Below are 27,971 nucleotides of genomic sequence, written 5' to 3' on the forward strand. Positions count from 1 at the left end.
TGATCCTTTTAAAATGGTTTATGAGATCAGATGCATACAGGTCTGCAACAGATGGAAGAGCATAGCCAATTATTTTCTCAGCAGACCTCACAACATGATAGTAGTTGACAACAATGACAACAATGGAGAATGTGATCACACTTTCAGTTATGGCTTTATCAAATTATACGATGTCGGGCGGGAAATATTAATTTCTTTAGTTAGTACATCTGTTATTGAGCCTTCGTAGTGATGAAAAGGATGTTGATGTCCCAACTAAGAGTGTTTGTGATAGTTGTGCCCTTAATAAGAGAGATGCATTTTAAATAATTAAGTTTTGTTTGTGCTGTAGATATACCTATTTGTAGATTTTTGATCTTCATCTTTCATTCCCATCTTCTTATTGTCAGATACTTTTTATACCTACTGAGTTCAGGTGCATCAAACAGTTAGAATCTCCAATGAGGAATGGCTATACTAACTGCACTTATGCACATAACAGGCGATCGGCCAGTTCCCTCATGAAGTTCTATGTGGCCCCATGAGCTGCTTTGTTGTTTAAAACTTTGCACTTCCACAGACCACTTACAGTCTGTGTCACAAGAATGTATATAATAAAAACTAAAGCTAGAAGCTAAAGTCTTCCTTCGCTCACCAATGATGTGTTAAGTAAGATGATGTACTTAAATTGCATTTTCATCCCCCCTCTGGATGCATGAGGTGTGACAATTTAATTGCCAGAATTAACCTGTAGAAAAAATGTGTGTGTATCTGTGCCCTAGCAGCTACCTTCACCTTTTGAAGTAACATTCTTTTGCAGCTATGCATTCAATTAGACAATGTTGCCATTGCTGGAAACATACCTGGAACTCTGTTTCTGGAATACATTTGAGTTCCTTTGTTATGTTATATTGGATGTCAGAAATATCTGAAAATCATTGTCTTTTCATCAAATTTTTTATTTTTGAAAGTGATGGAAATCACAAGGGGCTAAGTCATGTGTATAGAGTGGATGATCCAATTTAGTAATTGATTTCTTAGCCAAGAATTTGTGAACATTGAGATCATCATGGCTTTGGGCATTGTCATGATTGTTGATCGATTTCTGGCATCATCGTTCACACTTTCCCTGCTTTGAATCTCTTCTGCTATTCAAAGACTCATAGTATCCTCAGTATATGCCACTTTCAACTACTCCAACGTTTTCAGTAACACCTTTACTGATCTTCACACAGAAGTTGATGTTAATATGTTTCTTCAAATTTCTATTACTCATTTTTATGCCAAAACCCCACCACAGACTTATAATGCTTTTGCAACTGCTCACTCACGTGCACTAGTTGAAACATATTCAGACACGCATAGGCATGTGATTCTTCTTGCATCGTCACATGGGCGACACTACATGATCGTTCTGGGAATTGCCCCACCTCATATGTGATGTTCAACAGTGACTTTAAATACATGGACCAACAATTTATTTTCTTTATTTCCCAGTCATGATTTAGTACTACTGTAAGATACCCCTTCCTCTGTATCATTAGCTCTGCAATTAGGAAAATACATCTGGTAGTATTCATGTATAATTCTTCTTAATCCTTGGCAGAGCGAAGTTGAAAAAGACTAGCATTTTGAATTTTCCCTTATTAATTTCTGGGTCCCCCACAAAAATGTTTTCTGTCCTGGAAAAAAAAATGTGGACAAAAAAATTGGAAGGATTGTCATTTTCCTCCTCACCCAGAATCCCAAGCATCCTTGAATTGTTCCTCTATAAAGTGTTTTTGGGATTTTTGACCTTTTCCTTCAGAGACTTACCTATCAGGTATCCATTATAATTTATTTAATTTTTTTTACTTGTAACTGTGGTCTGTGTGGTTGAGATATCAGAAATAGGAAACCGGTGATTTATTTGCAACATTGTTTGTCATTAAACTCTACTAATAGTTGATTTTAAACTGTCCTGCTCCTTCCTTTATTTCACATTTAATGTAATCCTGTATCTGTGTTACACTTTGTACCATATACTTTAATGACTGTAGTTTCAAATCTGCTAGTGGTGGTTTAACATTTACTTGTATAAATATTCTTGTCATTTAAATTGTTTTTTACAGTGTTAAATTTACCCATTTACACAGTTTTTGTATTCTGTATTGCAGTCTTAATCATAAAGAACACACCGAGTTGAGCGAAGGTGCTGGTAATACAAGTCTATTGTTCTCAATAGGTGGATTAAGGGCCACCACCACTTTATTTCCAGATTCAATGACTACATCAATTTCCTTTGTGTTTGAGTGGTTTTAGTTTTAGAGGGTCAAGTTGTTTTTTCCTGGAATTCCTTCTTTTCGTGTCTTTGGTATTATGTGTTCATTGTTAGTACCAATCTTCAGTGGTACTTGATTAGACATAAAGTATAATTATTTTGTTGAGAACACATGTCACTCTCAAACATTTTTGGGACATACAGATGATGCTAATGTATTTACTTTGTATTTTTTTTTTTGATACAGTGCTTTTTTTCTGACACCTCATTGAAGCTAAAAGGAAGTATCCTAAAAAGAAATTGTTGTTTTTTATTGTTTTGAATAGTGTTGCTACTTCACATATTTGAAACCTGCTTCAGTTTACTGTTACTGTGCTTGTTATTTTGAATTTAAGTTTCTTACATACAAATGGGCTTCTTAGGATACTTTAGTGCCCCCCACTTAGTATAAAAACTTTGATTACTATTATTTTTTGTTGTGGTAATGTTTCTGTTCTCCCCTTTTACACTATCTATTTATGTAGACCTTAACAGAATTCCTCAAATCCCATTCTCTTACAACACTGTCAAATACTGTAGTTCTACAGTTTTCCCTTCCTTTTATATCTATAACCCCCAGGCATAGCATTTAGAGTACCAGAACAGGCAGGAGAAAAAGTCATACATTTATTCATGTATTATAGATGCACATTTTTTATCTTCAAATGGTAAAATTAGTACCATAAACAAAAAGAAAGTAGAATGTGGCTTTGAAAACCACAGAACCTGATTGTGCAAGACATGTAGTTTTAGAGGGGCACATAAACTTGTAGTTACACTTGTTTCTCTCTGGCCAGCTCTCTTCAGTGTTATAATTTGGTTAACTCTCTTCTTAGCCAGCTTGTTGTTTCCATAGGGCTAGTCCGGTCTGATTATTGCCACAGAGAGAGAGAGATGATCTTCTCAGGATGGAAAGTGGCATGGAGAGGGCCTACAGTCTGCAGCCTCCTTTTATTACTACTCTGTAGCCCCTGATACATCAGTGAAACGGGTCAAGCACAATCTTGCCTTCAGCTTTGTCCATATTTTTTAGCCGTTTTATATGATGCATAAATATAGTTCCAGACAAACACAAAATGGTTAGTTAAGTCATAATACTGGCCCAGATGATGCCCTTCTTGCCAGTAAAACGTTTGGGGTAGCAACAACCGGCTTATCCAGCTTCATTGCACTTTAAAATTAAGTATTTAAACATTTGTCAGTTTGAGTGGGCATAAGTGGGGCTGGCATTCTATATGCTTTCTGCCTTTAAACCCAGTGCTACCTAGGTAGACCTGTGCTCCTCACAGTCTTGTAAATTACAAAGCTGGTAAAGATATACCAGGATGTTAAAGGTTTTTGCTGTCTTTGAAAAAGAAAGAATGGTTTATGGTGCTGTGTATTTGATATCTATATGCATTTAAAGCTAGTCTTCTGCTAGATGCGATAAAGTAGCTAGATGAGCCCCTTTAAGGTTGTGGAGTAATTATAGGTGCATTTAAAGGTCTTAATTGCTGTGAGATCTCTGATTTAGTCTAGTTCATTATACTTTAGTTAGTTATCTGCTTATGACTATATAGAGAGGAAATCAAAATTCAGCACAATAAAAAATTTATATATGAAACACTGTGTTTTAGTACATTATTCCGGTAGAGAGTTCATATAGGTTAATAACTGCTTTAGATTAACTTTTATGTTAATGTCAAACAACAACCCTTGTAAAAAAGCTATGTATAGCTGTTCCATCCCAAACCACTAGACATTTCTGCAAGATGTCTTATACTGTAAACTGATTACAAAATGCAAGCCCAGGGGTCATAATGGTAGAAGGTGAATTTGCTTTTTATATTCACAATGGTATTAATTACTAGTTAGACATAATTGTAGTTTAGAGGTCTTTGGAATGTTATTCACTGGTAATGAGGTTAATATTATTCATTAATGCTATTCATGCATTATTTTAAGGTTCTTGTCACTCTCTGACAAATGGTACAATTAATTCAACATATGCATTGACTGCTTAAATGTATTTTAATTTTCCTTTATTTTTGTCATTAGTCTTGCTATATTTTTATTGTCTGTGTTCTATCATAATGTGGTTTGAGTTGCTGATTTTGTGTTATTAATACTTGAAGGTTTGCTGAGTGACAGGAAGAAAGTCACTCTGGGAACACAGCCCACTGTGCTGCGCACCTTCCGTTCCCTCTCCACTACAAATGTGTTTGCCTGCTCAGATAGGCCCACTGTGATCTACAGCAGCAACCATAAGCTGGTCTTCTCCAATGTTAACCTTAAGGAGGTCAACTATATGTGCCCACTTAACTCTGAAGGATACCCTGACAGGTATATCACCTTGCCTTTGTTCTATATGAAGTAGATTATCATGAAAAAGTTTCACCCATCTGTTTTTTATTAAATAGTATAATTAAGTTTCTTTTAAGTAATCTTAAAATTTTGCTGTTCTTATTTTTATTACCCAGATTTATATATTTGTTTGCTTTATGAAGCTGGTAGCTGACTTTTTCTCTCCAGAGTATCAGTAGAATTAGACCAGTGCCATATCCTTTCAAATGTCGAAATTCGTATACATGTTCCTGCTTGATTATCTTAAGAACACAGTTACATATACATATTGCGTTCCAACCCACCTGATGTCTTTGTCTTTTTCCATTTGCATCTGTTGAACTACATGTCCATCCATACTCTCAGGTGTAGAAGCTGGTGTCTTATTTTTTTCACTAAAAACATTTAGTACATTTCTCTTGCTGACCCTATGCATGTTTTTCTTATTATGTCATACTATTAGGCAAAAAATTAATGTTCTTTAATATAGTAAGTGGCAAGTGGCAGTACACATTTTTTATGAGTTTATTTTAAGATAATATTAAATAGTATTTTGAAATTGTGGGTGCTCAAGCTAGTCCTAAAGAGTGCAATTAAAAGAATCAAGTCCTAAAAAATGCAATTAAGAATTCATTTGATTTTTGGATATGAAGTAATTAAACTATCATGGTTAAAACAGCCTATTATTCCTTAGCCACTGTTTTGGAATTTATTAATTATTGTAATACAATTTAGTACTTAAACCTCCATACCAAGATGTCTGTGAAATAATTAGTGGGTGGTTTAAATACCACAAACAACCCCCAAATTACTGCCTTTTTATAAAGAAAACAAAGTATATGGTACATAATGATTACTTGAACAATACTTTATAAAACAGCATTAAATAAACCACTATTAAGTTAATGAAAGAAAATATTGACTGGATGTCAATTGCATCTCTCAAGAGTTGTCCATTCTTACTGTATTTTCTCTGCACATTGATACAGGATTGAGAAACCGTTTTGACCATACTCAATGATAATAAATTGTAACATTATGGAACAGTGATTACATGAGCAAAGACCCCAAAGTAGTTACTGCAGTAGCTCATGGATCAAAAAGTTATGTTAACGCACATTTTCTGTGGAATGCACACCCTTTTGAGTATATTTGTAATTACTGATACAGCTGTAATTATACGTTACAGTATTTGAAATGAAACAAGCAACTTTCTTGTAGCCAGTTATCTACATTTACAATTACAGAAAATTGATTCATGCTCTTCATGGGAGTTGGTTTTGGGAGCAGCCGCTACACCTATCGGGTATAATCTCAAACTCATTACTGATGGGACATCATATCACTGAAGTGCACTTTCTTCCATATACCCGACAATAGCAACTTCAAAGCTGCCTGTTGACCCTGATAGATTATTTGGACTGTAAAATCCAAGGGACTCTTATGGGAGGAACCATGCAAATTCTGCATTTGTGCCCTGTTGACCCAAAACCAAACGGCAGTCTAGTATGCTGTGTTTGGTGTTATGACACAGTTTTACATATAGTGTCTAGCAGGAGTATTCCATCCTTTGACCAATTGTTCAGTTTTACTGAATTACACTTAAGTGAGATTGGTCTGTATAATACACATTGTAGCATGTTTTTATTTTTCGTTGGAAGACAGCAATTGATGTTTGGCGTGCTGTTTTTGGTAGAAATTAAATTTGTAGTTTCAAAACACATGGATTACAGTAATGGTGCTAACTGGGTTGAAAACAAGTTCTAAAATTCCACAGTGCTGTAGTGTGATTCTACAGCTTTACCATTTTACAATGAATTTACGGTGTCTTAAATTTCACAGAACCACAGAGGTTTATAAAGCTCTTCTGCATGGGGAGTTTTGAGCTGTAGTATTGTATTGCGAACATGCTGTTTATTTATGTTGTGCTAACATCTTATTAACCATCAATTTCATCATAATGGGTACATGACCTGATTTGTTCTGTTTATTTTGTAGTTACAAATTTTAAGTTTCAAATGTGAGCTAGGCCTTCTCTGTAGATTGCCTCATTTGTAGATTTGACATGATTTTAATTGGTTCTAAATATCTTAGTAACCTGATGTGATGCCCTTCTAGTCTGTAGTCTTTTTTATGTGAAATGTATGAGATATTTTGTTCTGTTAAAACTACATTAAATATTTTCCACAGTGTTACCATAGAAATCTCTGGGAAGACATTCATCTCTAAGAAAATACTCATATGCGTGAAAATGTATTTTATAAAGTTTTCATCAGCAGATTAGTTAAGTTGCCATTGGTAAATTGGTTTTATGGAGAATAATAATTTGCATGCCAAAGTTTTAGATGTTTGCATGTTCTCCCCGTGTCTGCGTGGGTTTCCTCTGGGCGCTCCGGTTTCCTCCCACAGTCCAAAGACATGCTGGTTAGGTGGATTGGCGATTCTAAATTGGCCCTAGTGTGTGCTTGGTGTGTGGGTGTGTTTGTGTGTGTCCTGCGGTGGGTTGGCACCCTGCCCGGGATTGGTTCCTGCCCTGTGTTGGCTGGGATTGGCTCCAGCAGACCCCCGTGACCCTGTGTTCGGATTCAGCGGGTTGGAAAATGGATGGATGGAAGTTTTAGATGTTATAGTTGCAGAGATGGAAGTCCAGTCTTAGTCTGTATTTACTAGGAAGAGCACTATGGGTGATCGAGCCTTCTGTGTCTTGTCTCCAGCCTTATGGAGCACTCTTTTTGGAATCTTTGTGATGTCAAGTCACTATTAGGTTTTTTTTTATAAAAGTTGTAATATGTATCAGTTTGTAAAATGTTTTGTAGAACATTTTGCTTGGCAACCAAGCATTAACATTTACTTGCTGAAACTGAAAATATGGTTGACATTTTGAACAGCCCATATTTGGAGTAATTAAGATGCTGTGGAATTAATATACAGTGCATCCGGAAAGTATTCACAGCGCATCACTTTTTCCACATTTTGTTATGTTACAGCCTTATTCCAAAATGGATTAAATTCATTTTTTTCCTCAGAATTCTACACACAACATCCCATAATGACAACGTGAAAAAAGTTTACTTTAGGTTTTTGCAAATTTATTAAAAATAAAAAAACTGAGAAATCACATGTACATAAGTATTCACAGCCTTTGCTCAATACTTTGTCGGTGCACCTTTGGCAGCAATTACAGCCTCAAGTCTTTTTGAATATGATGCCACAAGCTTGGTACACCTATCCTTGGCCAGTTTCGCCCATTCCTCTTTACAGCACCTCTCACGCTCCATCAGGTTGGATGGGAAGCGTCTGTGCACAGCCATTTTAAGATCTCTCCAGAGATGTTCAATCAGATTCAAGTCTGGGCTCTGGCTGGGCCACTCAAGGACATTCACAGAGTTGTCCTGAAGCCACTCCTTTGATATCTTTGCTGTGTGCTTAGGGTTATTGTCATGCTGAAAGATGAACCGTCGCCCCAGTCTGAGGTCAAGAGCGCTCTAGAGCAGGTTTTCATCCAGGATGTCTCTGTACATTGCTGCAGCCATCTTTCCCTTTATCCTGACTAGTCTCCCAGTCCCTGCTGCTGAAGAACATCCCCACAGCATGATGCTGCCACCACCATGCTTCACTGTAGGGATGGTATTGGCCTGGTGATGAGTGGTACCTGGTTTCCTCCAAATGTGACGCCTGGCATTCACACCAAAGAGTTCAATCTTTGTCTCATCAGACCAGAAAATTTTCTTTCTCATGGTCTGAGAATCCGTCAGATGCCTTTTGGCAAACTCCAGGCGGGCTGCCATGTGCCTTTTACTAAGGATTGGCTTCCGTCTGGCCACTCTACCATTACAGGCCTGATTGGTGGATTGCTGCAGAGAAGGTTGTCCTTCTGGAAGGTTCTCCTCTCTCCACAGAGGACCTCTGGAGCTCTGACAGAGTGACCATTGGGTTTTTGGTCACCTCCCTGACTAAGGCCCTTCTCCCAAGATCGCTCAGTTTAGATGGCCGGCCAGCTCTAGGAAGAGTCCTGGTGGTTTTCGAACTTCTTCCACTTACGGATGATGGAGGCCACTGTGCTCATTGGGACCTTCAAAGCAGCAGAAATTTTTCTGTAACCTTCCCCAGATTTGTGCCTCGAGACAATCCTGTCTCGGAGGTCTACAGACAATTCCTTTGACTTCATGCTTAGTTTGTGCTCTGACATGAACTGTCAACTGTGGGACCTTATATAGACAGGTGTGTGCCTTTCCAAATCATATCCAATCAACTGAATTTACCACAGGTGGACTCCAATTAAGCTGCAGAAACATCTCAAGGATGATCAGTGGAAACAGGATGCACATGAGCTCAATTTTGAGCTTCATGGCAAAGGCTGTGAATACTTACGTACATGTGCTTTCTCAATTTTTTAATTTTTAATAAATTTGCAAAAATCTCAAGTGAACTTTTTTCATGTTGTCATTATGGGGTGTTGTGTGTAGAATTCTGAGGGAAAAAATGAATTTAATCCATTTTGGAATAAGGCTGTAACATAACAAAAAGTGGAAAAAGTGATGCGCTGTGAATACTTTCCGGATGCACTGTACGTCAGCTGGCTTCACCTGCTACAGCATTTAAATCTAAAGTGTTATTACTTACAATGTCAGAATTCCAGCTTTGTGCACACCCATTCTTTGTGTCATGTTGTTTGTTCAAACCTAGCCTATAAGGATTGGAGTGATATAATTCGGTTTTTTGAACAATCATTGATAAACGTTTTTACAGCTGAAACACGGCAAGGTTGAAGTAAAAAATGGATATTTTTAAAAGACTCGAGGAAAACTTCCTTCATTTACTTTATATACAGTGAATATGATTCCATCAGTCTGTTTTATAAACTTGCTTTCATGTAATGCTGTGCACCGGTATAAGAAAATTAACTTCTTAAACAAGCCTAAACTATCAGAGTTGGATTCGGTAAACCATCCCTGAACCCAACAAAATTAAAGTTTTCCTACTTTTGGCGTAAATCCCCAGATTGCAACCATATAAGCAACAGCATAGGGATTCTTTACAGCAGGGGTCTCAAACTCCCGGCCCACAGGCCATTTCCGGTCCCCGTCCCCTTCCCCTTCACACCGGGCCGTTTATGACGTCAACAGAATAATGCAATCCGGTCTTAGAACAGTAAATTTATTCAACTATTTTCTTTTACTTCCTTCATTTACTCGTTTAAGTCCAAACTTGTTTAAAAATAATCATTTTAAATTAAAAAATAAATTAACTTAAATCTTTCAGTTCTGTTATTTGGTGCAAATGTGCAGTTTTTGATAAAAAGACAGCAAGTTAATTTTTTTTTTTTTTGGAATTCATTTGCTTGATTGTCAATAAAAAAGATGTCTTTGTAAACCAAAAAGAAAGGTGGATGCTGAACACAGACAATTTCAAGAAAGATTGGCATTACAGTATTTTTTTTTTTTTGGAATTCAGTGGAAATGCCACCTGTCTTATATGCTAAGAAAAAGTCGATGTTTTGAAGGAATATAATCTCAAACGTCTTTACTCGACTAAACACGGAGAATAGTATGATAAGTATCGGGGAGGAGAGAGGGAAAAACTAAGCAGCTACACAAAGGCCTGAAATTACAGAAAAGTCTTTCGCAAAGCAAAGATGGTGCAGTGGAAGCAAGTTATGTGGTAAGTGAGTTAATCGCTAAGGCAGGAAAGCCATTCACCGAAAAGCAGTTTAAGGATTTTATGTTAAAAGTAGCTGAAATATTGTGTCCAGAAAAGACAGGCTTTTTCAAAAATATCTCCTTATCAACAAACGCCGTGGCAGAGCAAATAGGCAAGTTATCAAATGACATTTATGATCAGTTAGGTGAGAAAGCTAAAGTTTTTACAGCATAATCCGTGGCGCTTGATGAAAGCACTGACAAAACTGACACTCCTCAACTGGTGATTTTCATTAGGGTTGTTAATTCCCACTTTGATGCGAGTGAAGAATTGCTAAGTTTATGTACGATTCACGGCCATACCACAGGCAATGATATATAGTTGTGCTTGAAAGTGTGTGAACCCTGTAGAATTTTCTATATTTCTGCATAAATATGACCTAAAACATCATCAGATTTTCACTCAAGTCCTAAAAGTTCATAAAGAGAAACCAGTTAAACAAATGAGACAAAAATATTATACTTGGTCATTTATTTATTAAGGAAAATGATCAAATATTACATATTTGTGAGTGGCAAAAGTATGTGAACCTTTGCTTTCAGTATGTAGTGTGACCCCCCCCCATTTGCAGCAATAACTGCAACTAAACGTTTCCGGTAACTGTTGATCAGTCCTGCACACCGGCTTGGAGGAATTTTAGCCCATTCCTCCGTACAGAACAGCTTCAACTCTGGGATGTTATTGGGTTTCCTCACATTAACTGCTCGCTTCAGGTCCTTTCACAACATTTCGATTGGATTAAGGTCAGGACTTTGACTTGGCCATTCCAAAATATTAACTTTATTCTTCTTTAACCATTCTTTGGTAGAACGACTTGTGTGCTTAGGCTCATTGTCTTGCTGCATGACCCACCTTCTATTGAGATTCAGTTCATGGACAGATGTCCTGACATTTTCCTTTAGAATTCTCTGATATAATTCAGAATTCATTGTTCCATCAATGAAGGCAAGCCGTCCTGGCCCAGATTCAGCAAAAACAGGCCCAAACCATGATACTACCACCACCATGTTTCACAGATGGGATAAGATTCTTATGCTGGAATGCAGTGTTTTCCTTTCTCCAAACATAACGCTTTTCATTTAAACCAAAAAGTTCTATTTTGGTCTCATCCGTCCACAAAACATTCTTCCAATATCCTTCTGGTTTGTCCACGTGACCTTTAGCAAACTGCAGACGAGCAGCAATGTTTTTTTTTTGGAGAGCAGTGTCTTTCTCCTTGCAACCCTGCCATGCACACCATTGTTGTTTAGTGTTCTCCTGATGGTGGACTCATGAACATGAATATTAGCCAATGTGAGAGATGCCTTCAGTTGCTTAGAAGTTACCCTGGGGTCCTTTGTGACCTCGCCGACTATTACACACCTTGCTCTTGGAGTGATCTTTGTTGGTCGACCACTCCTGGGGAGGGTTACAATGGTCTTGAACTTCCTCCATTTGTACACAATCTGTCTGACTGTGGATTGGTGGAGTCCAAACTCTTTAGAGATGGTGTTGTAACCTTTTCCAGCCTGATGAGCCTCAACAACTCTTTTTCTGAGGTCCTCAGAAATCTCCTTTGTTCGTGCCATGATACACTTCCACAAACATGTGTTGTGAAGAGCAGACTCTGATAGATCCCTGTTCTTTAAATAACACAGGGTGCCCACTCACACCTGATTGTCATCCCATTGTCATCCTACCTGACTCTAATTTCACCTTCAAACTAACTGCTAATCCTAGAGGTTCACACAATTTTTGCCACTCACAAATATGTAATATTTCATCATTTTCCTCAATAAATAAATGACCAAGTATAATATTTTTGTCTCATTTGTTTAACTGGTTTCTCTTTATCTACTTTTAGGACTTGAGTGAAAATCTGATGATGTTTTAGGTCATATTTATGCAGAAATATAGAAAACTAGCCAACCCACGGCGTAACATACGCCGCATAATTATGTATTGATGGGTGAACACTTGCTGAACGACACAGTTGTCCAAATGGGGTGGGTTTGTGGATACCAGTGTGAGTGAATGAAAAGATGGACCTCTGGAGAAAGCAACATACAATTGTCCGTGACTGAAAGCGGGATCGCTCTCTCTCAGCAGCAGGCGAGCCTCCCCAGCCCCCAACCTCTCTCAGCAGCACACGAGCCTCCCCAGCCCCCCCCTCTCTCTCAGCAGAACCCGAGCCCCCTCACCCTGTCTCTCTCAGCAGCACGCAAGCCTCCCCAGCCCCCCCTCTCTCTCTCTCAGCAGCACGCAAGCCTCCCCAGCCTCCCCCCTCTCTCCCTCTCTCTATCTCAGCAGCACGCAAGCCTCCCCAGCCCCCTCCCTCTCTCTCCCTCTCTCAGGAGCACACGAGCCTCCCCAGCCCCCCCCCCTCTCTCTCAGCAGCACGTGAGCCCCCTCCCCTTCTGTCTCTCAGAAGCACAGGAGCCCTCTCTCTCTGTAACATTGCAGCAGTTGTATAAACACTTTTTTTTAAAATGAGTTTTAAGCACAGGGGGGAAAAAGAACATTTCAATAAATCCGAACTTTATTTAAAAGCCAAGCAAGATAGTAACATTGCAGGAGTTCACCATTTTTAATCAGGCGACTGACAGTAGTGGAGTCAGGCACAGAGAAGGTCAGCTGCAGAGAGAGCGTCTTGACTGTTGCAGGGCGGTGAAGCAGGTGAGACACTAATGAAAAAGAGGCACAGGGTTTATTGGTTTTTAAAGACTGCTTCATTGTGTTTTAACCTCAGTTTTAAAGGATTGCGCGGCTCTCTCTGTCGCGCTGCCTGTGTTTGTGTGACTGTGTCGCGCTGCCTTTGTGTGCGTGGCTCTCTGTCGGGCTGCCTGTGTGTGCCTCTGTCTCTCTCTCTGGTGCTGCCTCTGTGTGAACCAAGGTTCCACTGAGGTTGACTAATGAAAAGTCAACGTGGGTCAGAGCTGTATGTACACTGTGGCACAGACAAACAGAAATGACGGCATGTTTTCGGAGGCGTCGCGTCCGACTTGGTGGGCGTGGCTCTGTGAGTTGTCGTCGTATCCAATGGGCTTAGAGTTGGTGGGCGTGGCTCCTTCCTGCGTGCGCCATGGGTGTCTTACTTGTCGGCGGCTTAGTGAATCCACGCCCCCTTCCGGCGTGCTTTCCATGGTTGTCTTGCCTTAGTGAATTATATATATAGATTCTAAAGGGTTCACAAACTTTCAAGCACAACTATATATCAGCTTCTGTGTGACGCATTTGAGTGTGCTGGTTTGCCATGGAACAAACTGGTAGGCATCACCACAGATGGAGCTCCGTCCATGACAGGCAAACAAAATGACTGGTAGCGGTGGTCCAAAAAAAATTAGAAGAGGATTAAGCTGATCCAGCAGTAGTTTTACACTGTATTATTCATCAACAAGCACTCCGCAGCAAATACTTAAAATTTGAACATGTCATGTCTGTTGTTCTGAAATGTATTAATTACATCAGGTCAAGGAGTTCAGAGCCATTTTAGATGAAATTGAGTCAACTTATGGTGAGGTGCATTGGATCAGCATGGGAAATTTCCTGAAGAGATTTTTTGTGTTGAGAACAGAGGTGAAAAATTCCATGGCATATGGCAGAATGGATGTTCCTTAGTTGGAAGATCCACAGTGGCTCATGGACCAGGCTTTCTTAGTGTACGAGGGGGGCTCCGCCCCCTGCTCGCTTCACTCGCCTACCCCCGGCGTTGGGTATCCTGAAATACATTAGTCGAGGTCGTTCGTCTTGGACCCGTGCCCGCTTTGCTTCCGCAGTTTCAGACGTGCGTTGTAAGCGCCTGCGTTCATTGATCTTATCCAGGTGGGCTCGTGTTTGTATCGTTGAGCTGTATTGTGTTTGCATTCGGTGTAAAGCGTTCAGCGGTTTGTACAATCCCAAGCAGCACATTATTCCTAACTTCACTCTGCAGTAGTGCCACTCACAATATGGCGGTGATGCCTGCGCCGTTTGCAGACCCCTTTTCAGCTGATGTGAAGAGTGTTCCATGTTTGTTCCAAATGAAACTTATTGACTTGCAGTGCAATAATGAGCTAAAATCTAAGTTCAGGGAGGCACAGGGAAAAGCAGACTTGACTGGGCAGTTTCTGAGAGAATTACCTCCATCCTTTCTAGAACTGTCCAAAATGGTCAGGCCTTTTTGGAAGCACATATCTGTGAGAAACTTTTTTCCCCAACTATTAACTTTAATAAATGCAAGTATAGGTGTAGGTTTACTGATGCTAATCTTGAAGCTGTACCCAGAGTTTCCACTGTAAACTCGATTAGAGCAAATGTGGCAAGGCTGTATGAGCAGAAATGCTGCCAGGTTTCTGGACAGAAATAGACTATCTATCTATAAGTTGAAATGTATTCAGGTATTGCATGTGTTAGGTTAATGCAAAGTTTTTTTAAATTTATTTAAATTAATTTAATGAAAAAGAATTGCACATTTAAATGTAATGTATTTAGAGTACAGTTTGCATTTTGAAAAAATGTTAGTAATGGAAATAAAAATAGATTTTGTTGTAATTGAACATACATGTGGCCCTGTATGACATGACAATACCAGCAATGGCCCAAAGCCAATTTGGCTTTGAGATCCCTGCTTTACAGGTTGCAAAAATTAATAGTAAGTAATTTAAACATTTTTACAAAGCATAGTGTATGGGTGCAGCAGTGGTAGTGATGTTGTCTAATAATAAGAAGACAAGGGTTTACCTCCTGGGTGCTCACTGCATGAAGTGTGCATGTTCTTCCATTGTCAATGTGGGTTGCCTACCTTTGGCCCAATGCTCTGCTGGGATATTCTCCAGTTTCGCCACAACCCTGCTTGGGTTAAGTGGGTTTGGAAATGAATGGATGAATGTAAGTACAATGCCATATATTTTATTCAATTCATAATAAATATATATAATGTATAGCTAATGTCCTATAAATGAAAATATGTAACAATGTCAAACATATTTAATGTAAAAAATAAACAAATAAACAGCAATCAATTGTGGTTGCTCGTTTCTGTTTTACATTCTTTTTTTATAAAATATTTAGCAGCCTTTCTCTTATTTTTTTATTGGCTTTCTAAAATATCAATCCTTTATCTTGTATTCATCCATCCATCCATCCTCTTCCGCTTATCCGAGGTCGTGTCCTGGGGGCAGCAGCTTGAGCAGAGATGCCCAGACTTCCCTCTCCCCAGCCACTTCTTCTAGCTCTACTGGGAGAATCCCGAGGCGTTCCCTGGCCAGCTGGGAGACAGTCCCTCCAGCGTGTCCTGGGTCTTCCCCGGGGCCTCCTCCTGGTTGGGCATGCCCGGAACACCTCACCATGGAGGCATCCTGATCAGATGCCTGAGCCACCTCATCTGACTCCTCTTGATGCGGAGGAGCAGTGGCTCTACTCTGAGCCCCTCCTGGATGACTGAGCTTCTCACCCTATCTTTAAGGGAAAGCCCAGACGCCCTGTGGAGGAAACTCATTTCAGCCGCTTGTATTCGCGATCTCGTTCTTTCGGTCACTACCCATAGCTCATGACTATAGGTGAGGGTAGGAACATAGATTGACTGGTAAATTGAGAGCTTTGCCTTATGGCTCAGCTCCTTTTATACCACGACAGACCGATGCAGAGCCCGCATCACTGCGGACGCCGCACCGATCTGCCTGTCAATCTCATGCTACATTCTTCACTCACTCATGAACAAGACCCTGAGATGCTTGAACTCCTCCATTTGGGGCAGGATCTTGCCTCCCACCCTGAGAGGGCACTCCACCCTTTTCCGGCTGAGGACCATGGTCTCGGATTTGGAGGTGCTGATTCCCATCCCAGCCTCTTCACACTCGGCTGTGAACCAATCCAGAGAGAGCTGAAGATCACGGCCTGATGAAGCAAACAGGACAACATCATCTGCAAAAAGCAGTGACCCAATCCTGAGTCCACCAAACCGGACCCCCTCAACACCCTGGCTGCGCCTAGAAATTCTGTCCATAAAAGTTATGAACAGAATCGGTGACAAAGGGCAGCCCTGGCGGAGTCCAACTCTCACTGGAAATGGGTTTGACTTACTGCCCGCATTGCGGACCAAGCTCTGACACCGGTTGTACAGGGACCGAACAGCCCTTATCAGGGGGTCTGGTACCCCATACTCCCGGAGCACCCCCCACAGGATTCCCTGAGGGACACGCTCTAACGCCTTTTTCCAAGTCCACAAAACACATGTAGACTGGTTGGGCAAACTCCCATGCACCCTCCAGGACTCTGCTAAGGGTGTAGAGTCCACTGTTCTCTTGTATTCAGATATAAAGAAATAATTATTTCTAGCAAAATATATTGGTGCTGGTTCATTTTATTAACATTGCAGTACTTTGAAGAAACAATCAAAAAGAAGTAAACAAATGTATCAGAAGAATGTTGATTTTACTTGTTTGTTATGAAAGTCCTCGAGAGTCTGTGTATTGTTCTGTGTAATGTCATTGTAAGTGTCTTATCACAACTGTAGTGCCAAACATATTTTCTTTAGTTCCATCATGGTTGGCTTTTTCCTGGATCCTGTTCCAGATAGTATATCTTACATTTTGACACACTTCGAAAGGCTTCCAGAGCATAGCCGTATTGTAGTTGCTGCAGGTTCAGGATTTTTTCACTCTTTTTACTGTATGTTCGTCTTTCTGTGCTAAAGGACACTTCTAACATTCCTGTTAATGTGCACACCCGGCTTAACACACACACTTGCACAGTGGTTGGGCATTAATGCTGTTTTTTTGACCCCCATACTTTACTCACATGAGGAAAGCCAGGAAGTGCAGTCAACAAGAGCGCTGCTTACATTTTACTTAAATTGTAAATCCGACTAGCGATTTTGAAGTTCGAACTGCCGATTATGCATAATGATCAAAAACTGGCCATTTCCAATCCACTGCTGAAAAACTGGTGAATCTTTGAAGTGTTTGACATTATTGGTGACAAGGGGCCAAAAATTGTGGCAAAATGTTGAAAATGGTGGCCAGTGGCAACTGTTAGCATCAAACCCTGCATTATAGCAAATCTTACTTTTTTTTTTCTCTCTAATTGTGTTTTTCTTCACTCAAGATCAAGTAATTGTGTATAGTAATGATTTTATTCAAAAAGCCTGGTAACATACACACCCCTAAAGACAAGAAGAAATTAAGCAGGAAATGGATTAATGCTTGGATTAGCATTAGTATTATCATGAAAAAAATCAAAAAGTAGGCATTTATCTGTATTGTCCTTAACTAAATGTGCTCAACCATTGCTAAACCTGTGTAAGCTTAGGTGTCTTTGAGCAATTTATTTCATATTAAATTACATTATTTTTCTTTACTTTGTATAGGTAAGTGTATCTGATCTGAATAAGTGGATTTTTAACGTGCGTTTTTTAGTAGAATCAAGAAGTCAACGAAATTTAAAAACTGACCAGTCTTTCAGAATATTCTCCCAATAGGTTCTTTGGATTTGATTAAGTCTGATAAAAACGATAGTGTATAGCAGTTTCATTAGTGCTGTATTAGATATGTTAGTAATCCTTACCTTGGATACAGTCAAATGAAATAAGTCAATATATATTTCAATCAGTGGCTCAAGTGTCACAGTAATGGAAATTTATACCTGACCACCACTATAATCTTTAGCACCGGTGGTTTTAAGAAGGAATATTCTATGATGTGGATTAAAGAAAATCATTCAATTATTGAATGGAACAATTTAGAGAACTGAAAGCTTTAGTAATGAATAAAGAAAGTGAAAAGCCTCAAACCCGAAAGAAACTTAGTTAAATAGCTTTAGAACCTTTATATTGGGGCATCAGGCACCCCTAGAAACAGATGTGCATGGTACACTGGTAGAAATGAGACATAGCCAGAACAAATTTTTGTATGTTACTTTTACCACAGTACAACTGTGAAGGTGGGAAAAGAAGGTGAATAGTAAAAAATTGGGCTTTCTTCGTGAACGTGGAAGGATTGATGCAGCATGATACTTGGATATGAATGATATGCCTTTTTATAAAAAAAAAAATATATATATATATATATATATATACATGATTTGAGTACACCCATATTGAAATGCAAATGGAATTATTGAATTACACACGAACGCTCACACACATAAACACCATTTTACAGCACAACACAAACAAAGAAAACCAACTGGTTAGTCTCTTATTTTATATAGTCGGTATAATGTCTGTGTGTCATATTTTTACACAACTTAGAATACAAAGAGCATAGCCAGCATTTATTTAAGCTGTACTCTTTAGTGCTGCGCTTTGTTCCAGCCCAATATGCCCACTCGTTTTGTTCTTCCTAATGTCAAATTTTTGCTGACTGAGCACCTTGCATAGTGACAACTTTGCTGGTCTCAGACACTTGGCACACTTTGATACAGGCTGCATACTTTGCATTCCAAGTTGTGTGAAAATATTACATGTCAAATGGTACTTTTTCTATGAGATTTTTACACTGCTGAAAGACCGGTTTCACTTTAAAACAGTATATATATTTTATTTACGTAATTAATTATTATTATTATTATTATTACATTTTATGTGACTGTTCAGATATAACAAAAATAAACCTTGTTTGATCTTAAGTTTAAAAAAGACCTTATTAATCATTTTGATATACATTAATCTTAATCTTAATTTTAGAGGTTTTTTAGGTCTGTAACTTTATGTACCATAATTGTCCAAAGTTTTATGAATATATTTATACTGTATATAATGTTGCTTACATTGCCCACCTGCAAAGAAGGAATACTATAAGATGTCAGGGATTATTAGTTCCATACAGGTAACATTTGAGTGTTTAGATTTTTCTGTTCTCAAATTGCTGCGGTGGGTTGGCACCCTGCCCGGGATTGGTTCCTGCCTTGTGCCCTGTGTTGGCTGGGATTGGCTCCAGCAGACCCCCGTGACCCTGTGTTCGGATTCAGCGGGTTGGAAAATGGATGGATGGATGGATGTTCTCAAATTGTACATGAAAGCTATCTTTAATAATTTTTTTTGGTAATTATTTTTATGAGGTTGTTCTTCATCTTCTTCAATTAGAATTGTTTTTTACCCTGTACTTGGAATTCACAAATTATTCTGCTGTTTTGTTTACTTTTAATCAGCTTGGCTTTAGCCAACAACAGTACCCTGACCATTGGGACCATTGATGAAATTCAGAAGTTGCACATCCGGACAGTACCACTGAATGAATCTCCCAGGTAACAGTGCTCATATGTACCATATGGGCAAGTCAGTCTCATTTTGTTGATAAAATATTGCAGACATAAATCAGTGCTCTTGTTTAAAAAAATATCTTTAGGTCTCATTTTGTTGATAAAATATTGCAGACATAAATCAGTGCTCTTGTTTAAAAAAATATCTTTAGGTAACTGTTAAGAGACATGTTGTTTAAGTGTCCTTGGATTTTCCTCTCAAGTGTTATTGTTGTTCATCCAGAAGAGTACTACCCAAAAAGATGAAACACTTAGTAACTCAGCAGAAAAAAAAAGCTTTTTGAGATAATCCATATACTGTATATGGACACAGCCAGTGTAGCTGCATGAATGATTAAAATAGGAATCTAAATTAATTTCAGACCACTAATACAACAAGAACAATGCTCCATTATTTTGATTATATTGAACATTGTTTTCAATTTTATTTAGTATTGTAAACTTTTTAAATTATAAATGTCTAACTTTTTGATAGCAGTCTTTTTAACTCTGAAAATCATTCATTGATTTTGAGGAAACTTACCCTTGTCCATCATTTCCACTCCCTTATTCAAAATCGTAACACTACAAAATACACTAAGACAACTGCACTAATTGGTCACATCATCACACTCTCAAAGCAAAAAAAGTTCCATGTATTTTATTTTTAATTTCTCAACCAATTCTAAAAAAGTATAAAAGTGTTAATAATGAAGATTTTTTTTTACCATGAAAATGTAGTAGGATTTTTTTGCTTCCCTAAGGTATAAATTGAAACAGTGACAGCTTATCTATCCTGCGCAGTAGTTTTTACTTTCTCTGTGCGTTTATGTCTCTGCCTTTGCTTATGCTTGCTGCTCCCAACATTTTTTGTGTTCCCTCTGGTATCACCCAACAAGTCCTTGCAAAGCATCATTCAGGGCCAGCACTTTTAAATAACACTGCCTAAGACAAGGTAAATTTTTGAAGCCAACCCATGGGACATTACAAGACCTGACACAATGCACTTCATCTACATACAATATGTGTTGCAATACAAGCTTCATAATTCAATGCTCTCATTTATTGAGTCCACCTAACAAGGGACAAAATATTAAATTAATATGTATTTTTGAAAAAAATTAAAGATTAGCTTTAAACCAGTAATTGATTGCATCCGTTTGACCCCTGAACAATATATATGCTTAGTGTTGTGATTGCAAAGTTGAATGTTTAACGAAACTTGGTTGTTTTACTCTTCCTGCACACTTCTGTACCTTGGTATTTTCATTATATGTCTTGTCCTTCTTAATTATACATGTGCTTTGCAAACTTAAAAGGCATTTAACAGACATTGTTCATGTGGCTGACACCTTAATAACATTTCAGAAATTAACATTTAACAATAATAAATATACACACCAGACAATATGTGAATATCAGGAAAATTATCATCATTATCATACCCTGTCACATAGCCTCAGAATGTGCATGTGCCATTTAGATTATGTGTAATTTGAAAATTTACAATGAATATATTTCTCAGAAGTTCTAAATGCAGCATATAATAAATAAGGAACTTGTTGTGTATGTAATTGTTAAGGTTCATGTGTCGACAAGACCTTTTTCCATAATTTTGCAGGCACTTTGAAATACTTTTTTACAAACTGTAATCTGGTCATCCTGTTTTTGTGGCTAACTAGTGGTTTACATCTTGCAGTGTGGCCACAGTATTTCTGTTTATGTAGTCTCTCACACATCCACATCTGCCTCCAGAAGAGATTAATTTGTTAGTCAGGCATTTGGGGCTTTTTATTTACCATGGTGAAAGTCTGCAATGTGCACTTTAATCACTTCTGAACTGTTTGATTTGTAATTTTAAACTGTGGAACAGAGGGGTAAATCAAGGGAAAATGTGTCTTTGTCCCAGATATTATAGAGGGCACTGTATTTGGTAAGTTTAAGCCTTTTTTTTTTTTTCATACTTGGACCCAAGTTACCTTAAACTCTGTTGTAAGGTGCAAGAACAGACAAGGTATTTTTGTAAATTTGCATAAAAAAGCTTTACTTTAGAACACAGTTAATTAATATATAACTTGATGGTGAAGAAATAAGTTTGACTTGAAAAAATAACTTTAACATCATGACCTTCTTAAATGAATATTTTGGCAATATCTGTGGTTGATGCTATACTTTATAATAAGGAAGCTGTACTATCTAAGAATGATGAAGATAAAGGCAAGATCTCCAGACTCAACAAAGTTTATATCAAAAAGTGCCTAGATCTGTAACAATGTAGGGAGGTTGGGAGCATGCGCTGATAGGGAATGGTGTCTATTATTTAACAACAACAACATTTATTTATATAGCACATTTTCATACAAAAAGTAGCTCAAAGTGCTTTACATAATGAAGAGAAGAAAAATAAAAGACAAAATAAGAAATTAAAATAAGACAACATTAGTTAACATAGAAAGGAGTAAGGTCCGATGGCCAGGGTGGACAGAAAAAACAAAAAAAAACTCCAGAAGGCTGGAGAAAAAAATAAAATCTGTAGGGGTTCCAGGCCACGAGACCACCCAGTCCCCTCTGGGCATTCTACCTAACATAAATGAAATAGTCCTGTTTGTAGTTCGGGTTTTTCACGGAGTCACTTGATGCCGATGGTCATACAGACTTCTGGCTTTTAATCCATCCATCATTGTTGGAACATCATGGTGCTTTGGGTAGATGGTGGTGGCGCACGCCACCACCAACAGGACACCGGAAAAGGAAACAGAAGAGAGAGTAGGGGTTAGTACAGATTTTTGAATGAATAGTTATTATAATGAATTGGATATACAGAGTATCAGGAATAAATTTCAGTGAAGTTATGAGAAGGCCATGTTAAAATAATGTGTTTTCAGTAGTTTTGTAAAGTGCTCCACTGTATTAGCCTGGCGAATTCCTACTGGCAGGCTATTCCAGATTTTAGGTGCATAACAGCAGAAGGCCGCCTCACCACTTCTTTTAAGTTTTGCTCTTGGAATTCTAAGGAGACACTCAGTTGAGGATCTGAGGTTACGATTTGGAATATAAGGTGTCAGACATTCCGATATATAAGCTGGGGCGAGATTATTTAAAGCTTTATAAACCATAAGCAGAATTTTAAAGTCAATTCTGAATGACACAGGTAACCAGTGTAGTGACATCAAAACTGGAGAGATGTGCTCAGATTTTCTTTTCCTGGTAAGGATTCTAGCCGCTTCATTCTGCACTAGTTGCAAACGATTGATGTCTTTTTTTGGTAGACCTGAGAGGAGTGCGTTACAGTAATCTAGCCGACTGAAAACAAACGCATGAACTAATTTCTCTGCATCTTTCGATGATATAAGAGGTCTAACTTTTGCTATGTTTCTTAGGTGAAAAAATGCTGTCCTAGTGATCTGATTAATATGCGATTTAAAATTCAGATTACAATCAACAGTTACCCCTAAGCTTTTTACCTCCGATTTGACTTTTAATCCTAATGTGTCCAGTTTATTTCTAATAGCCTCATTGTATCCATTATTGCCAATCACTAAGATTTTGTTTTTTTCTTTATTTAATTATTTATTTAAAATCTCAAATAGTGAATGGAAATCTTCCATTGACAAAATATACTCTTCATCTGTTTGTGCAAAGAATGGTGTAATTGTACACTTCCAAGTCTTGACTAAGATTATATAAATATATCGGAGACTAAACTAAATGTCCCTCCCTCAGATGTTCTGGTTATTTTTCAGTCAGTTTTGGATTAATAATTATTCTCAATTCTGTAACAAACAATATTTTTCAGTATAACACCTGATGGGATAGTGGTCTTTCATCAGAAATATATTGTGATATGTAAATACAAACATTGTTTGCTTTATGTCTTATCTTACTGACTCAAATAAAATGAAATAAAAATATTCAAAAAAAATTTTTTCTGCAAGAAATCATAGAAATCATTTTCAAGATTTGGACAGAATTTATAACACAGCTGTAAAATTAACAAGCTGCATTAACTTTCTGATGCTGCAATACCTAAAATAAATATTTCACATTTGGTTCTTTGATCACATAGTTATTCAAAGTGTGTGTGAGATGTGTATTAAGAGTGATTTAAAATGTAAGTGTTTGGAATAAAACACTGATTAAGCCTTGGAGCATTTGTGTATAATGCTCAAAGATCTCTGTGCATAGTTATTTGTGCATAAATCTTTGTCCATAATTCTCTCAAATTATCTTAATCTAATTCAGGGTTAAGGGTGGGCAGAGCTTGTCCTTGCAATATTTATTGACTAGTTTACAATAAACAGTTAACAGTTCTTTATTGATTTCAATGAAAATCCACACAGAATAAGTTGCAAAATCAACTTCTCTATTCATGAGGCAGCAATACCACCACTGCACCCATGTGCTGTCCTTGACAAAATCAGTGTAATTAAAATACACCTTGCTCTTTGCAAAATGTTGAAGTTTAACATATTTGACGTTTTCTATTCTTGGTTTAAAAAAATATTTAGTGCTAAATTTACATTTTACCAGCTTTCAGTTATTTTATTAAAGAACTAATCTTAAATTATTGTGGCATTCTCAACAATTAGTCTACGTTTACTTAAAACATAAAGCCAAATCCATCAATCTTTCCGAATAACTCATAGTTGAAAGTCTTACATACTGTATCTCCTGTGTACTTTCCAGAGCTTTCTTGATTCCACTTAAAGTATGGAAAATGTGGATAGCAAAACCTCTTAGATTATGTCAGATTTGGACTAACAAGTATGTTTAAGCATTAACCCCTATTAGGTGCATTCAAATATAATTCACAGAGCACCTATTGTGACAGCATGTCTGTCTGCCCGTCTGTCCACATCAAACAATTCAGCCCCCGTAGACCAATTTTGCTGAAATATAGAAAATTTATTCTTCAAGGAAATTTGTCGAGACATTTCAGTTTTTTTATTTTTTTATTTTATAATTTGCAGAGATTATACAGCAACAAATAACTTAAATCTGTAAAAGCACCAGAGAATTTTAAAAGAAAGGAAAACAAAAAAAGAATACTAACCAAACAAGAATTGAACCCCCACCTGAGAGAGTGAGAGAGGTGAGCCAAGGGCAGAGAGGAAAAAATAAAAGAGAAACCTCTCCACTGCTATATACGAATGCTTATTCTAATTTTTGTTTTTTTTAATTAAGTCTTGGCATGTTTTAAAAGGGTTTGGACAGATCCTGTAAGCTAAGGGTGTATTCACACTGGCAATTCGTTCCATGCCCGAGCATGTTTGTCTGTATGTAACCCCGTAAAATCTACATCTTTTGACTAGTGTGATCACTATGTACTGGGCCACCAGTACCGTTACCTGGCCGGCTTGGAAGAGGTGGGCCCAAGCATGTTTCAGTAGCATTTGGGAACAGTGTGATTGCTAAATGTGCCTGAGCATGGAAAGCAGACATGATGTCAATGATGCAACAAGTCAGATAGTGCAATTCTCATTGCATTCAATGTCTTTTGAGTTTAAACAGGTTTTTATTCTCACCTTACACATGAACATGAAATGTAGTTAGCAAGAAAAGCTGCAAATTCTTCCTTTAACATCACTTGTCACCGTAAAAATTTCTGTAAGAGGGTAGAGCATTATCCTACCCCGTATGACTCCAAAACAACCACAAAATAGGTAAAATCATTTGGACATGCATGCTGTCACTTCGTGTTCGGATCTTGTTTTGGCTTTACTCGAAGTTGCATGGTCATGGTGAAAGTGTGCCTGGGCCCAGATTGTTAAGCGCAGTGTGAGTGTAGGCCAGTGGGGGAGTAGGTAGGGGGGAAAATCACGCTTGAACACTGTACAGAACAAACATGCCTAGTGTGAGTACACCCTTCTTCCAGTTTGAAAAAAATATAGATCATTAGTTACCTACTGAGATTAAAGGGGGGGGGGTGGGGGGTTAGGATTCTATTTTTGTTTTGAGCATGCTTTGTCTCTTGACATGTCAGAGGACTGGAATTCTGAAGTCTGGTCTAACCTTACCTGGGAAGGAAAAATGGTGGAAGGTTGGGGGGGGGGGGGGGAGGGGGGAGAGATGAGGGGAAAAAGGGAAAGAGAGCATGTTGCTCTTTATCAATTATAAGTGCCAACATATTGTCAAGCTCCTTAGCCATGATACCCTATAATGACGAAATTAAATCTGTTAAAGCTAACTTCTGAAATAACACACTTACTTAGGATTACAGAATTGTCGCAGATGTTCAGAAACTGTATTTCACTGACCAAACTTTGAACTTTGTAATATAGATTATCTACTACAGTGAAGGTTACATCTAATGCTGCAAAGACATTCACAGTTTTAATTGAGCTGTCACCCTGCACAAAGTTTTGAAATCTCATCTATTTTAAAATTGAAACAATTTAATTTGTGGTTTAAGTCACACAGAATGCTTTTTTCTATTTTTCCTTGACAGCAGTTACACAATCTTGTATATTTTGAATATTTTCAACTTTTTAACCTCTGATAGCCACTTCTAACTGTGAACAAACCCCCAGAACAGGTTAATGAAATACCAGCAGACTTTTTGTGCAAGACAAGAAGTCTTTTACACAGGCTACTAATCTGATGATAAATTTGGCATCTGCAAGTCCAGCTGGACATGTGAGGAAACTTTCCATCAGCACATTCTTTCAGCTTCACAAAATTTTCCTGGTGGCTTGACCACAAATGGAAGAGAACCAGTGCACTAGCGTTTCACACCTCCCAAAGCTTTAACCTATTGTTTCCCATGGACATTCACCAGTCTGTACACATTTTGTGCTAATCTATGAAAATGCAGGCATGGCAAGTATATTAACCCTGCTACTGCCTACTGGCTGTAAGCTGGTTATTAATTGTCGCCAGTCCGCAGAGCTCCACTTCTAGTAAAGCCAGAAGCAACCTCCTCTTCTATCTATTATTAATTGATCAAACCACTCAAAATCTTACATTAGACCCTCATAGTTCGATCAAAAGTTAATCAATCTAGGTGCTCAAAACTCCACTGAGAATCCCCTAGTTCACAAATAGATTATCTAACTACAACAGTGCACTTGTCAAAAAAGTTAAAAACCACATTAACTTAAATGATTTTCCTAACCATAAAATTATATGATGCAAGGAAAACAAAATGTTACCTAAATAATGAATGAAGTATTCTGTGGCATGACTATTTCTCTGACACTGTAATTTACTAGGGTGACCACATGTCCCTCTCTACAGCAGACAATACCAGTTTCAGGCTATGCGCCCTGATAAATAACTGAAGAATATCAGACTGCCCCAGTTTTTACAGGTTGCCCAACTAATAAAGTTTTTCTGTGCTGCAAACATTGTTTCGCTGAAACAAACATTATCACAATATATTTACAACAGCAAGCACAAAACTCCAAGACAGATTCCGGCTTTACAGCTAGTGTTATATGTTAACAACATTGCAACAAAGAACAAGAAGCAGACAAAATTCTATCACTGCCATTTATTTGTTTATTACTTCTAGCACTGTGTGCAATCCTATGTGTTCATTCGTGAAAGTGCTATTTTTCCCTGTGCCCTGATCACTCTCTGCTACATAAGAACATTAGAAATTTGACAAATGAGAGGAGACCATTCAGTCCATCAAGCTTATTAGTTTAGCTAACAGCTAAGCTGTCCCAGATGCTTTTTAAAGGTTGCAAGTTTTTTGCTTCAACTACATGTCTCTGCATTTTTACCAGATTCCCACAATTCTTTGCGTAAAGAAGTGCTTCCTGGCTTCTGTGTTAAATGCAATTCTTCTTAATTTCCACTGATATACTCTAGTTCATGATTCTCTATGATTCACTCTTAGTTTGAAATAATTCTGCTGCATCTACTTTATCATTGCCTTTGATAACTTTAAATACTTTCAGGATTTTAAATATTTGATGATGATGAGATAAAACAGGCATTATGAAAATATACACAAGTATCCCAGTTTGAAACTTTGAAATTCTTGTCACCCTATAATTTAATGTCACAGTGCCACATTCACCTGAAATCCATAATGGTCACTTGCTGTAATAAAGTGTTTGTCTGACTGAAATAGCTGTGTAAGTCCCATTTCATGGAAATTATTACAGCCAGACATGCTCAAGCACAGAAGGAATTAATCACAAAAAGTTCTATTTATTTATATTAATTAGCTTTTGCAAATTACAACTGTATATGAATATCGGGTGTGTGTATATATGTTTAAGTGTGAGTGTGAATAACAGTGGTCCCAATAATAGACTAGAGTGTATACTTTGCTCAGTCCCAGTGGGATAGTCTCTGGCACCTGCAACCCTAATATAAATTGAGAAAGTTCTGGAACCTATTTACTGAACTCTGACCATTGAGAGCTGCAGTGCCTGCATAGTCCTCGAACACACCTGAATGTTATGCCATGTGCACATTTTCTAACTTGTAACTTTCTGACATGCCAGAGCAGACATATTGAGGT

General features: G+C 37.9%; 1 protein-coding gene across 1 annotated transcript in view; it reads left to right on the forward strand.

The window, feature by feature from the left end:
* The window catches only part of ddb1 (damage-specific DNA binding protein 1), a 193,674-nt gene that overhangs the window by 87,577 nt on the left and 78,126 nt on the right, over positions 1 to 27,971 (forward strand). Inside the window, exons 16-17 of the mRNA XM_051921945.1 lie at positions 4,393 to 4,600; positions 19,406 to 19,501. Coding sequence (XP_051777905.1) covers positions 4,393 to 4,600; positions 19,406 to 19,501 — 304 coding nt within the window. The remainder of the gene's footprint in view (positions 1 to 4,392; positions 4,601 to 19,405; positions 19,502 to 27,971) is intronic.

The sequence above is a fragment of the Erpetoichthys calabaricus genome, chromosome 2, assembly GCF_900747795.2.
Source record: "Erpetoichthys calabaricus chromosome 2, fErpCal1.3, whole genome shotgun sequence".
Lineage (NCBI taxonomy): Eukaryota > Metazoa > Chordata > Cladistia > Polypteriformes > Polypteridae > Erpetoichthys > Erpetoichthys calabaricus.